The sequence below is a fragment of the Trichoplax adhaerens genome, genomic scaffold (assembly GCF_000150275.1).
Source record: "Trichoplax adhaerens TRIADscaffold_7 genomic scaffold, whole genome shotgun sequence".
NCBI lineage: Eukaryota > Metazoa > Placozoa > Uniplacotomia > Trichoplacea > Trichoplacidae > Trichoplax > Trichoplax adhaerens.
This window is the reverse complement of record NW_002060949.1, coordinates 960,044-974,200: the sequence shown is the minus strand read 5'-3', so window position 1 is coordinate 974,200 and position 14,157 is coordinate 960,044. Positions and strand designations below refer to the sequence as shown.

Genomic DNA, 14,157 nt, shown 5'->3' with positions numbered 1-14,157 from the left:
CTTTAGCATTTCACGTATACGCATATATAGGGACTAATAAAATACCATTATAGTAATATTAGTAGACTATAATGTATATCGTTATGATACTCAATTTAATCGCAACTACGGTCGGTCTAGATTCCCTAAAAGTCCCAAAACTTCTACCCGTTATCCCTCGTTCCAAACCTTGATACGTCAAAAATTTATTGCTACCTCCGAGTTCCCGTCCATCCACCCTCTCTCCCCCCCCCCTCGACCCCCGACTCCACCCCTCTTCGAATAAATTAATTTGTAGCTTGTTGTCACAATTTCACTTCTGCGACAAGGTAACGTACAGTAAAAGTCTATAAGCAGCTACTGACTTAAACGCCCTTTTACTTAACGTTAAATACACATAGCAAAATACTGTAAAGATGAAACTTTTATTAGCAAAGATACACCTACAACTTTTTACCACACTACTCAACTCAAATATTCCCGTTTATATAGGAACCGTCTAATTTGTAAACAACGACAGTATTATTATTATACCTTATTAGGAGAAACATCTCGAACTGAGATGTTCCTTGCATAGCTTTTCGATCAGTAAATATTTTGAATCTCTTACTCATACTTAATCTTAATCCAAGCTCGTAGGTTGTCTAATTCAACTATCATCAACTAGAACTTGATTCATCTTACTGCTATCTATCACACAATAACAATCAATATCAAATATGTAATGAACTATTACAAACAACATCCACGTTAAGGCATTACTTATCTTACCTAGCACTACAAATATGGATATTCTCCATACTAGCTACTACTGTACTTATTAAACTATCCTACTGACAAGGCAACACCGCAACACTTGTACATCGCTATGAACGAGTAAGTCACAGATGCCTTTCTTGAATAAATTCATTATTAATACAAATCAATGCGAGCAGATTTTCACGAAATGCCGGGATAGAAAGTAGATTCGGCATCTTTTGCTTATGTTTCTATTAACTATTGTAATGACATAGGCCAAAAACGAGATTATAGCGCTTAGCCCGCTGGTAGATTTAAAGCACGTGGCTATAGTCTTAGCTAGACACGCTAATGAGCTTTAGCATTTCACGTATACGCATATATATGGACTAATAAAATACCATTTTAGTAATTTTAGTAGACCATAATGTATATCGTTATGATACTCATTGATCGCAACTACGGCCTAGATTCCCTAAAAGTCCCAAAACTTCTACCCGTTATCCCTCGTTCCAAACCTTGACCCGTAAAAAATTTATTACTACCTCCGAGTTCCCGTCCACCCACTCTCTCCCCCCTCGACCCCCGACTCCACCCCTCTTCGAATAAATTAATTTGTAGCTTGTACACCGCTATGCACGAGTAAGTCACAGATACCTTTCTTGAATAAATTCATTATTAATACAAATCAATGCGAGCAGATTTTCACGCAATGCTGGGATAGAAAGTAGATTCAGCATCTTTTGCCTATGTTTCAATTAACTATTATAATGATATAGGCCAAAAACGAGATTATATCGATTACTATGTGAACCTCTAGATAGGACTAGTACTACATTAAACGCAGTACACAATAAATATTTGGGCTATTTTTTAGCATAGAGATTTCCACTATGTATACTAGATTAAACGATCTCTTCTATTAATCTATTTGAACCTCGTTAACCTTATGCGCAAAGTAAATCAATTTTATTATGTAAATCATGTTGATGACTGAAAATATGCTTTTATCTTTTAAGATTGACTAGCAGTTCTGCTTGCTAATACAAAGATATACCTGAATTGATGAATTTCAAACTAACGATGACGTTTATCATAACTAAACAAGGTTCATCACTATTTATTAGGCGATTAACCTAGAATTCTTAATATTTAATAGAACTACAATTTTGATGCTAATTTGCATCCTTTATAATTTATCATTGCACACTAAAATTGCGCAAAGATAAATATCTAAAAGTAAAAATATTGACATTCTAGTGTAGCAATAAGTACCATAGTCATCATTCCAGATTTAATGTTTCTGATAAGTTTGACTTTTACTTATTCGCTTATTTATAAAATAAGTGGAACAATGATTACATAGACATCACTTAAACGATCCCATTATACAGTATCTAGGAAAAATAGTGGTAAAGTCTTTAACCTGTCCTTATAGCGAGTCAAATTAGGCATCTAATCTTTATACATCGAAATAAATAATTGCAAGCGTATCAAAGTAGATTAAAGCTAATAATATGTATATTGGTATAATATTCTATAGTTTTAATGGATGTATTAAGATACGGTAGTTGAAACTAGTACTTTAAGGAAAGTTTTGTAATGTTAGTTTATAAAGAGTAATATCTGAGGGTTTATCAGTCTTTCAGGTGCATTACTGAATAACTATTATACGAGTAATATCAATATTAAGTGAGAGCTCCTTAATTAGAAAATATGAAGCGAAATATATAATGTACGCCCCCATTCATTGAAATTAGGATAGACTTTAAAGTACCTTCTGTAAGTTAGATTGAATGTAGATATGAAGGTTAGTATCGAATTTTAAAATTAAGCATTAATTTGTGATTCCTATTACATGATCGCATACGTAGCTGAAAATGTTTCTGCATTTACAAGCAAAATAATGTACGATGTTGTCACAATTTATAATAGAAAATTATAGAGATACGAGGGAGTTAGAAAGGGCGGCATTTGACAATCGTTTAAGATTTCTATAAGCAATTTTATCTTCCATTATTATTATTAAAATTTGATAGTTTTACGTGATGATTTCGATATTAGAGTCTTACATTATTCGATTTTTTTTCTTACGTAAGAGACTCAACCAACTAAGTAGGCACTAAAAGAAAATTTTCTTCCTGGTTCTAAATCAGAGAGGGTAATCTATTCGAATTTTTCTGTTCTACTAGAATTAATTTCAATGTGACATGTTAGAAGAGATGTTCATGATGATGAAGGCTGTCGTGTACGAAATATTTCATAATAGTTTAATTCTTTTTCGATTATTACGAATAAGCCAGCATGTTATTAGACAAAGTATTCATGATATCACTGTGTCGAGCATTCAAATTCATAATAATGCAATACCCCTTACAGTCTTTTCCAACAACAAAATTGCTTTAGTGCATTAGCATCTGTATTGATGATTTAAAGAACTAACAAAGCAGCTTATAATTCTGTAGATATGATTTATTGTGCAGTAGCATTATGGTACTCAGACAACTATAAAAATTATGCAAAGGTAGATTTATGTCGAAATGGTAGGTATAATGATAGGATCATGCTACGATAACTGACAAGATCAAGGACTCTTACTTAACATAGAAAACTGGCGATAATTTTCATTCCCAAAGTCATTTTAATTTCAGCTAGATCAGTACATTACGGCATAAATAATACTACAACGATATTAAAATGATTAGCTGGCTACTTACAACGCACTTTAGACTAATAGGCAGTTTTTTTCATATATACCAACATATTAATGCTATACTGCACAAATTTTCAACCATGTATTCGTCAATTATAATTAATTATTAATCTCACTCATTTTAATCATACTACTTCAGATTCTAACATAATCTACTAGTTATAATAATCAATAATACGATGGCAAGTTCAAGATACCATCAGAGCTGAGGTGTCTAATCAAACAGAGAAAGGAAAATATCTCTGTAATCATGATGTATATGTTAATTTAGTTGGTTTAACAAGCTTCCACGACATAAATATGCAATTCAGAAAGTAGATTGTAATATCTTTAGATTATTGCTGCAGCATAGCATAATATTTAGCATCAGCTAAACTTAGTTTAAAAGTCTTGGTGTAACTATAACCATTGTTTTGGTATATTTATTCTACATGTTCATAAAAGTTACAATTAGATATATGCATTGCAAGTTATGATATTTTTGAATTATGTATAGCTAGAATAATTTCTAAAAGAAAACTCTGTACAATATACAATAGTCTAAAAATTGTCGTATGATACACCAATCTACAACTACAATAGTTTGCTATTAATTAGATTATTTTTCGATATCGATACAATACAAAAGAGATTGCATTATATTCCGCGAATTTAAGACGTGAATTTAGTTGCATCTACTTACGTACTATATTTTAGGATCTTCTGCCTCTAATACTAGACCATCAATTAATTCCACCACCGCTTGCCGGGTTTATTGCCAGCTACAATAAGAATATTTTAATGTCAAATTAAGGAGAACCAACCTTAGGTTTGATGATTAGTTTATATAGACATAAACTACTAGTAGTATGTACTATGATCCTTGTGAGGTAATATTTATATCTTATCGTGTGTTATCGTATGATAACTTAATACTGAACAAAGTAATGCAAATAACAAGAAATTTCGACTAAGCGTATGTTAAAATATTGTAGCTTGATAGTATCGCAACATTGCCCGTTTTCGACGTAGAATGCATTCCTTGAGGTAAGATTACATTGGATTGTAGTCGCATAATATTAGTAAGTTGGAGTAACTACAGCACCTTAGATGTAATGAATTTCCAATATTAGCCGACTAATTAAGATAGTAACAAACATAGTAGATCTAACGAAAATGCAGTAGGTATTTCTTACAGTTCTGTAGTCTAGCAATCATCATCATTACGTAGGCAACAGTCGATAAACATAGTCAACGTTAATAAGCTTAGTTAATAGTTAGGAAGCTTACTAACTAAGCGTTATTCGACGGTAATACCTACCGCAGTATGGCGACTCCTCGTTGGTGGTAAGGAAGAGTGTGTATTTTTCGTAGCCGTAGAAGTAGTATTTCTTGAATTCTATAGCTCTGTAACCCATGACTGGACAATATTTATAGAAGCAATTAGTGCAACCGCCAGATTTGTATTTACCATAGTTAGAGCAAGGTCTAGCAACAAAATTGCAATCAGAATTGATAGATTCTGTGTAATATACGTGCGAAGCACTATGATCGCAGGCAGGCCCTGCATCATCGAATAGATTACATTGGGGTTGATCTACGCCATTATTTGGCCAGAAATCAAGATGACCGGACGGCTCTGTAGTGCCGAAAGTTCCGGCGTCGCTATGGATAATGTCGACAAAGTCGGCATCAGTCTTATCTAATTTAACAGCATTAGCTAGCCCTACGAACTTTGGACCAGCGGGGTCGAGACCACTGATACGCGCAGCTTTATTAAGTCGAACGCCTATTTATGAGTATTGTAATAATATTCTGTTAATATAAAGTCAATTAACTCTAAATAGGCTGTATCAATAAATGTACACAGGACACTAAACTGACTGCAATAGATTGAAAAGTCGTTAATTTTGATTGATTTAATTTTCAACTTACTGGCAAAACTGGAAACATGAGCACCTAAACTGTGACCGATAAGGTGAATTCTGCTCTTGCTAGTTGGCAAAGCTTTAACCAATTCTGCGATTTGGTCTCCAACAACACGGGTGTTAGCGACAGGTTGAAAGTAAATAAAAAAATCATTCCCCATAGACTCGGCACCTTTCCTCCAGTCAACGAGGATAACATTGAAACAACCCTTAGTCAAGAAGGCATCCTTCATTTTATGTACCCACACTTCTGAGGAACTACTGCTGAATCCGTGGATGATAATTTTGGTGTCGATGTTGCCATTGAAAGAAGAATTAGAGATAGAAGCTGGATTATTGTAATCGAGAGTGTGAGAGGTATTGCATTTACAGGTATATAGATAGAATTTGGTTCCAATCTTAGTAGATGACTGAGGGAGATCAGATCCACTCCATGGTCCGGTATTTGAATAGCACCCTAGTTTCTGGTCGGGATCGCAAGTTTCTGCCATTAAGTAGAATTTGTGGAGAACATATTTAGCCAGTAACATTACTAATTGAAATTAATACTCCTACTTTTTGCATTATTACAAAGTAGATATTGAAAGAAAGCCCGAATAACGTACATTATAGAAATATCAATGTAAGGGGGGGGGGGTAAATTCTTTAATAATTAACTATTACGGAGAAAAGTTAGGGTGATACTATGCATGCTATGAATATATTCCCAAATAAGAATTTGTCGATAAATAATAGAATATTAAAGAATGATAATGAGAAATAAATGATCAGATGGTGGTGATAGATTTTCATGATTAACGGTTAACAGTACCATTTGAGTGAATCATACGAGATGATACACGTACTAATTAATTAATTAATCAATTATCAATAGTAATGTACCAGTAGTTGTATAGTAGTAGCAGCTACTTTAAAGATCTGCAGCTAATGGATAAGTAAATAGTAATGCTCATGTATGGAAACTAGATATTATTGAATACCTATAATCATAATTTCTCTAGATAAAAAATGTATAGGATAATTTGCACTTATTCAATTTTATATTTCGAAACGGTTTATCCCTAGCCTATACTAGTAATAATTGACGATTTTCACGCAATCTACTTCGACATAGGAACGGGACTGCACTTATTTTACACAAAATTCAAACGCTTTAATGCTTTAAGAATTAGTAGTTATAACGAAATTAGTCTGTCCTAATTCATAATTTTAATAGCTCTACGATCTATCTAAACAGCAGCAGTACTTGTTATCAAGAACGGAATGATTTATCATCAATATCGTGATAGATTAGCCATATACGCTTATGCAACTTTAATCAATTGCATAATTAATTTCTAGTTTATAAACTTTCTTCTGTAAATCCTGGACAGGATCGCAATACCAGTATTGAATGGATCGATGAATTATTATACCGTTAACTAATTCTCACTCCTGTAATGATTTTTATATCATAATCATGGACTTCTAGATATTGTATACCTACATCTGGTACATCTAGTAGTGCATGCAGCCATACAACCTCTTATAGTACAGCCCCAAATATATCCAAGACTAAGATTGTTAGAATGTATAAAAACAGTAATTAAAGACAGGAATAAGTTATTAATATTTGTTATCCGCTTTGGCTTTCGTCTTGCTATTATTTTGGGTGCATTCCTTGTGCTACGGCTGAGTGAGTGAAAATATCTACCGTATGGAGTGTACATAGATTTACCACTGAATTCTAAGTTAGAAAATAGCACTAGCTTCCCGTTCATTTAGTCGAATTGCAGCTCTATAAGCTACATTTAAATAGCATCGGATGTTTTATGGCATTTATCCCATTTTATTTATATGATGATCTGGTCTCGCTTGATTGTGAATACGACATCACTAATTTATAGTTGAGCTATACCTCAACAAGTCACACGCCTGTTCTAAAGAGTATAATAAAAATGGCATCATTTAATGTTAATACAATCTTTTCGAAGACTGTTTCTGTACTGAAATTCAGTAAGGCATCGGTGAAAAAGATTTATACAATGTTTAGTGTTAAGTTAGCAATGAAAGCTAAAGATAGTGTAATTCAACTTTGTTTTGTGGCTTCCATTTTAGATCGGATTTTGTTATCATTAGATAATCTTAAAAATGGGAAATTGTAATCTAAAACGTGGATTAGACAATTTGCCTACGTTGATCAGATCAACTGCAGCAGCAGTACCCAACAATACTGGGTGTAGATTCCATAATAGGGATATCTAATTATTACGTTAAATTGTAAATTCTGTCAGATTGCATGGGCTTGCAGGAACTTTTAAAATTCAATTTAAAAAAAATCTTACCATCCGCTCTTGATTTAGCCAGGGTAAAAACTAAGAGTGTAACAAAGAGTAATTGCTTAAACATGATTTAGGACTCAGTTAATACTGCTAATACTAACGATTCGACTAGTTATAAGTCAATGAAGGAGATCCGCTCTGTCTCTGCTTCCAACACTACGGATCTCGCGAAGGCCAGAGATTACTTCTAAAGTGAAGAAAACTCCAGACACCTCTGTGGGGGAAAAAATTAGTGAGAGTTCGATTATTAACACCTATAGGTGTAATATGGCGAATACTGCATTGTACAGTTAAGTACTCCACTGTGATGGTAATAAAGGTCACGTGTATAAAATATACATAATATGTTATGGCCATGTCCTCAGACTAAAAACTTGTCCTTAAAAAAAAATACTCGCGGCCAAATTCGTATAAACCACCAGCTGGGCCTAGAAGTATTATGGTTAGACGCACTTGATAGTATGGCGGTGTAGCTTTACTTTATGGAATGGTGCAATGGCGGAGAATAAAACTTGCGATGAAGATGATTAACAAGAATGAGAATAGAGATTTTAAACTTTGATCCCGATAATTTGCAATCAAAATTTTTAATTTTGACAGCCTTTCCAAAAAACAATGTCATGGTTATCACCATATGGTTGTCTCCCTTTGCTTTACCAGGCAGCTAGGCACTGCACTGTGCAAAATTGATGTCCAAAGACTGTTGAAAACGGACAAATTGAGGAAATAACTGTACTGTAGAGGTTAAAATAAAAATTATGCATTCTACCCGTTTACGACAGTCTTTTGGATATCAGTTTGACACGTAAAGTGTTGTCGATCGAGTGATCAAGCAGTATCATCTCTGCCGCTACAGCCCTAGCTCGAACGGAGCGACATTATTTTTGTAAAGACTGTAAAGGTTAAACCTTTACATTTAAGGGCAGACTTTTTGCCCCATAAAGTAGAGAAGAAATTATTACTACCTAAAATTAGATACAATGCTATCTATATACTCATGAATTGTAACTCCATCCACTAAATCGACTAGAACTGCTACTGCTATTCTTATATAAATTGAAGGTGAATAGTGATCTCTTCACAATTTTTATTTTGGTTTCTTGCTACCGCTACCGTATAATCCCACTACCCACCTTTTTAAATGAGCAGCGGGGGGGGGGGTATTTATACTACTGTTAGATGACTGTGATTATGGGTTCATTTCAATAGGTCAGTATAAGATTCTTACAGTACTTTTTACCTCAAGATTTCTTCATGTAAAACGAATAGCTCTAAGGTAGTAATTTCTGCAGAGTACTGATTATTAAAATAGTATTCGTTATATCGCTAAGGGTGGCCACTGGGCCTTTCAATTTTGATTTGATGTAATACTCTGATGAAAATTGAATAAACATAGAATCTTTATAGAGTTTTCTACGCAGCCATTTTGATTATTACATTTTCTTATAACAGTTGTTAACGACAGAGCAAGCTTTATCCGTGAATGCATTATTGAAAAGTAGTTTTCACAAGCATAGCTGTGCTGTGAATACAGTAGTGCCTGGCTATTACCAGGGTATATATAATGTCGAATGGTAATACTATCTGTTAATTATTAACAAATGGGTGCATTATCGTAAACCGTCAGCAAAGCGACGTGAGTTTGTACTAGTACTCTAATGAAATTAATGAGTTTGCAAAAGCAAATCTTCCTCAAAATGATTGGTATAATATCTAGGATCATTTTAGGATAGCTGACAAGATCGAGAACTCAGTTACGAAAATGGAAGATAATCATTCTTTGCAAAAGTTTCATTTTAATTACAACTAGATTAGGATATTGCAATATTAAAATGGAAACAAAACGATTAGTCAGCTATTTTATAGGTCATCGTAAACTAAGAGAAAATTGATTCTCGTGTATAGGAACACATTAATGCTACCCTACACGAATTTTCTATCATTATCTACTATTCATGATATTCAGCACTATGCTATCAAATTCAAGGTGTCTTCACAACCGAGGGTATCGAGGTTATCTAATAATACGAATATAGAAAATATTAATATCATTAGCGTCAAGATATAAAATCAATTGATTCCATTAGCTTATATTATACATGTGAATGTGCTAATAGTAGATACAGATTTTAATATTTTAATAGTATTATTCTAATATGATATAATTTTGTTATTAGCTAAAACTTACTTGAAACGTCCTAATGAAGATATCAATCTTATTGGTCTATTTATTCCATTCTTCTATAAAATGTAAATACAAATGTATATTTTATCAGTTATGATGTTTGAAAACTGATTCATAGCTAGAGCAAGCTTTAAAGTGAAAATTGAACATAAGTAATCTAGAAATTATACAGTTAAATACAAAATCTACAATTACTAAACTTTACTAACAATTAGATTATTAAAAGCTGATATGCTGCGAAAGAGATTATGTTCAATTCGACGAATTTTAAGACAGAATTTTAGCGGTACTTATTACGGTACTTACTTTAATTTGGCATCTTCTGCTGCTAATTCTGAGCCACCAAGTTGTTCTACAACGGACTTGGCAGATTTGGCGCTAGCTGCGATATAAATATTTTGATAATCTTAATACCAATGTTAACCTGATATATATATATATATATTACGGTAATACTATAAGCTCAATCATACGTCTTGTACACCGAATAATATATGCGTATTATGGTATGATAATTTAAAATTGAACAGAAAGAAAATTGCGGCTAAGTAAAAATTTAGCTATAGTATCGTAAGTTTCAAAATTACACAGATTTTTAAACTGTTTTTCAAGTATTAAACTAGTTTGATAATATTACGACATCGCTCATTTTTGATTTAAAATTCCTTCCTTGACTTAAAATATCGCTAGATTGAATCGTAATCATCTAGTAACCAAAGTACGGTAACAAATTCAGTGAACTACCATTATTAGTTAAACAATAATGATAACTAAACTAGTCTATCAATCTTAACGAAAGTGTTCCCCATGGTATTGTGGCCTGGCGATCCTCAATATAATGTCAGCAACAGCAGATAATAAAATTATTTAATGATGATAAGTTCAATGAGTAATAAATGGCCTTAATTAAGTACTACTTAGTTGCGTATTGCTAAAAACCTACAGCAGTATGGTGCGCTCTTGTTGGTAGTCAAGAAAAGTCTATAGTTGTAGTAGTAGTAGTTCTTGAATTCTACAGCTCTGTAACCCATGATTGGGCATGGATTGCCGAAACAACTAGCACAACTGCCCGATTTATAGTTGCTGTAGCTAGAGCAAGGCTTAGCGACGAAATCGCAAGCAGAGTTGATAGATTCTACGTAGTATGTGTGTGCAGCACCGTGATCGCAGCCAATGTCCCCTCTTTGGCTCATGCCGTTCATGTTCTTTTGGACATCCTTGAATAAACCGCATTGGGGTTGATCTTCACCACCATTAGGCCAGAAATCAAGATGGCCAGAAGCATCTTTGGTACCATAACCAGCACCTAACAAGAAGGTATCGGCATCACTATGGATAACATCAACAAAGTCGGCATCAGTCTTGTCTAATCTAGCAGCAGTAGATTGTCCTTGGAAGTTAGGATCGGCAGGGTCAAGACCGCTGACACGTCCGGCCTTATTAAGTCTAACACCTATATAAGAATATTGCAATAATTATAATGTATATTCATATACAGTCAATGAACTCCAATTAAACTATATAAATGTACTTAGAACACGATGATTACAATCACTACCCTTTTAGAATAAATTGTTAACTTTCGTTCAATTATAATACGAGTAGCTAACTTACTAGCAAAGCTGGCTGTATGGGCACCCAAACTGTGACCGATAATATGAACTCTGCTCTTACTGGTTGGTAAAGCCTTAGCTAATTCTCCAACCATGTCACCAACAACACGGGTGTTAGCACTAGCTTGATCATAGTCGAGAGTCTTGGCACCGCCACCCCAGTCAACGAGGATAACATTAAAGTAGCCCTTGTTCAAGAAAGCGTTCTTCATATTATGCATCCAAGCGGAAGTAGAATCGCTGTTGAACCCGTGGATAATGATTTTGGTATCAATGTTACCATTGAAACGAGAACCAGAGATAGAAGATGGGTTATTGTAGTCGAGGGTTTGGGAGGAACTATATCCACGGGTATACAAGTAGAATTTGGTTCCAATTTTATTGGATGGCTTAGGGAGTGGGAAAAACCATCTATCCCATGGTCCAGTATCAGAGTAGCATCCCAATTTGGGATCGGGATCGCACATGGTTGCTACAGTATTAAATAAAAGATTTGATAGAAAATATTATTAGCAAGTAATAATCCTACTTGTTCATAATTATAAAATAGATACTGAGAGCTCTATTTATTTTCATGGAATATCAACCCAAATGAGGATAGAAATTCCTTATTAATTTACTGTACACGATAAGTAATTTACAGCTCAGATAAGTTAGAACGATGCTATACCAGTCGTGAATACATTTCTTGATAAAGAAGTTATCAGTTGATAAATCGAACTTGAACGAATAATAGTGAGAAATAAATGATCAGATGGTAATCACAAGACTTTCATAGTTGATCATTAATGAGCTATTATTTGAGTTAATCATACTGGATGACATTAACCAATTTCCGATACCGATTTCGAGCTAGCTGTATGTTAATAGATGCTACATTATATTATTGATCAGTATGGATACTACAGCATATTAGATAGGTAAATGGTTGTAGTGATTTCAGCTAATTACAGTAGTTTTGTGTAGGCAATACAGCCAAAGTATGTAGTGTAGAACTGTATGTCTTAATAAAGTAAGTGCTGATAAGGCTAGTATGATGAAACGGCAAGCATTTAGTATGTGCTATATAAGGCCGTAGCTGATAGCCATATTAAGTAATGTTGTTAAGCAAAGTACTAATGTGATGGATGACTCCTATGTAGAGGAGCAATTGATGATAATTTGTATAAGTTGTATAGAACTGTTATCGTGGAGGCTAAGTCGATTATCCGGTTTATCTTAGCCATTTTCGACTGTTATTAGCAGCGGAAGAAATTGGAATTCTTCTCTGACGGATGATACATGGACATTAATAAACTTAACTGTTATGAGTCAATTATACGGTGTTGACTATTTTGTATCACATTAGGGATTTGCTCGATTTTAACAACTCAGAATTTTGAGTTGACGGATTACGAACCTAGGGCTAACAACCCGTACACTACAATGGTTGTCGTAATAATACTAACAGGTGATCTAATTTTAATTTTAATTATCGATATAGTGTTGATTAATACTTCGACAATTTATCAATGCCGGTAGATAAAACTTATGTGAGATTAAAATCTCTAATTTTTAAATATTATTTATTATGACGAAATTCGGCCAAAAATTGTAACTGTCAAATTAATTTATTGCACCATCTTTAGTTTTTATGCTAGCTTCGTAATTGACATTGTTAAAAATGTTGTTGTTTATGATATTAGACTTAAGCTTCAAAATAAGTCAACAACTAGAGTAAATAAACCTTTTGCTTTCATTAAGAATGTATTGAAATGTTAATGATTATAATCTGCAGTTCTACCATTCTGTGGCAATAGATGCCACGTAGTTAAGAAAATTCTCAAGCCTAAAGCTGCAGTGACTTATTTATGCGATCTCTCCTTGACCAAACTCCGATTATTATAAAATCTGTACTATTCATTTCTAAACTACGATTTTTAATTTGCAAATGTTTGACTTAATATGACTAATTGGAATAAATTAAGGTTGAGATAAATAGTGAGATTTACTATAACAATGAAATTGTATTTATTTTAACTAATGATTAGTTTCCGTAATTAATGGGAAGTCTATTTTAAGACTATGACTGAATAGAGTTGGCAAAGTTGAATTTATTAATATAGTTGATTAACATTACCCATTATCGTTAATCTATCGCAGTATTAAAAGTGTTGACTACAAATAGGTACTACTCTATTTTTTAATACTCAGCTATTAGCTATAGTTATATACGAATATACAGTACTGTAGATTTATTATCTATCCAAGTTAAAACTAGGGATTGTATTAGCACGAAATTTCTCATCCTAACTTATAAATGTGCCAGCTCGAATTTGTGTAAAATATTACCCATACTCATATCACTATAAATTGGTTGAAATCTTAAAATTTTATTGCTAGACTACAAAAAAAGAACTCTTTTCAGAATGTAGATTAAACGTGCTAAATTATCATATGATTTCTGATTACGCTTATACTGTATTAGGAGAAAGTACAGTATCGACCTTAAAGATATGATTTAGAAAATTTTTGAAAGGAATGAAAATCATACTTACATCGAGGCTCTGGTCTAGCCAAGACAACTGCAGCAACAGCTGCAACTACGAGCAATTGCTTGAACATGATTAGGATTCAACTAATGCCAATTCGACTATGTCATTAACAATTAGTAAATGAAGCAGATATATTCTATTCTAGCTTTTTATAACGTACTGCTAAG

At 33.3% G+C, this 14,157-nt stretch overlaps 2 protein-coding genes across 2 annotated transcripts; both read right to left on the bottom strand.

Annotated features, from left to right (window-relative positions):
* Positions 1–4,156: 4,156 nt before the first annotated feature.
* On the bottom strand, positions 4,157–5,828 carry TRIADDRAFT_57869 (uncharacterized protein; the record flags this gene model as incomplete). The annotated part of the gene is made up of 3 exons (XM_002113900.1): positions 4,157–4,191; positions 4,731–5,198; positions 5,345–5,828. 3 exons carry the CDS (start codon positions 5,826–5,828, stop codon positions 4,157–4,159), a joined length of 987 nt encoding a protein of 328 aa, XP_002113936.1.
* A 4,102-nt stretch (positions 5,829–9,930) lies between these two features.
* Positions 9,931–14,060, bottom strand: TRIADDRAFT_64061 (expressed hypothetical protein; the record flags this gene model as incomplete). The annotated part of the gene is made up of 5 exons (XM_002113899.1): positions 9,931–10,000; positions 10,150–10,225; positions 10,787–11,296; positions 11,458–11,928; positions 13,994–14,060. The coding sequence occupies 5 exons, from the start codon at positions 14,058–14,060 to the stop codon at positions 9,931–9,933; spliced, it is 1,194 nt and encodes a 397-aa protein (XP_002113935.1).
* Positions 14,061–14,157: the final 97 nt, after the last annotated feature.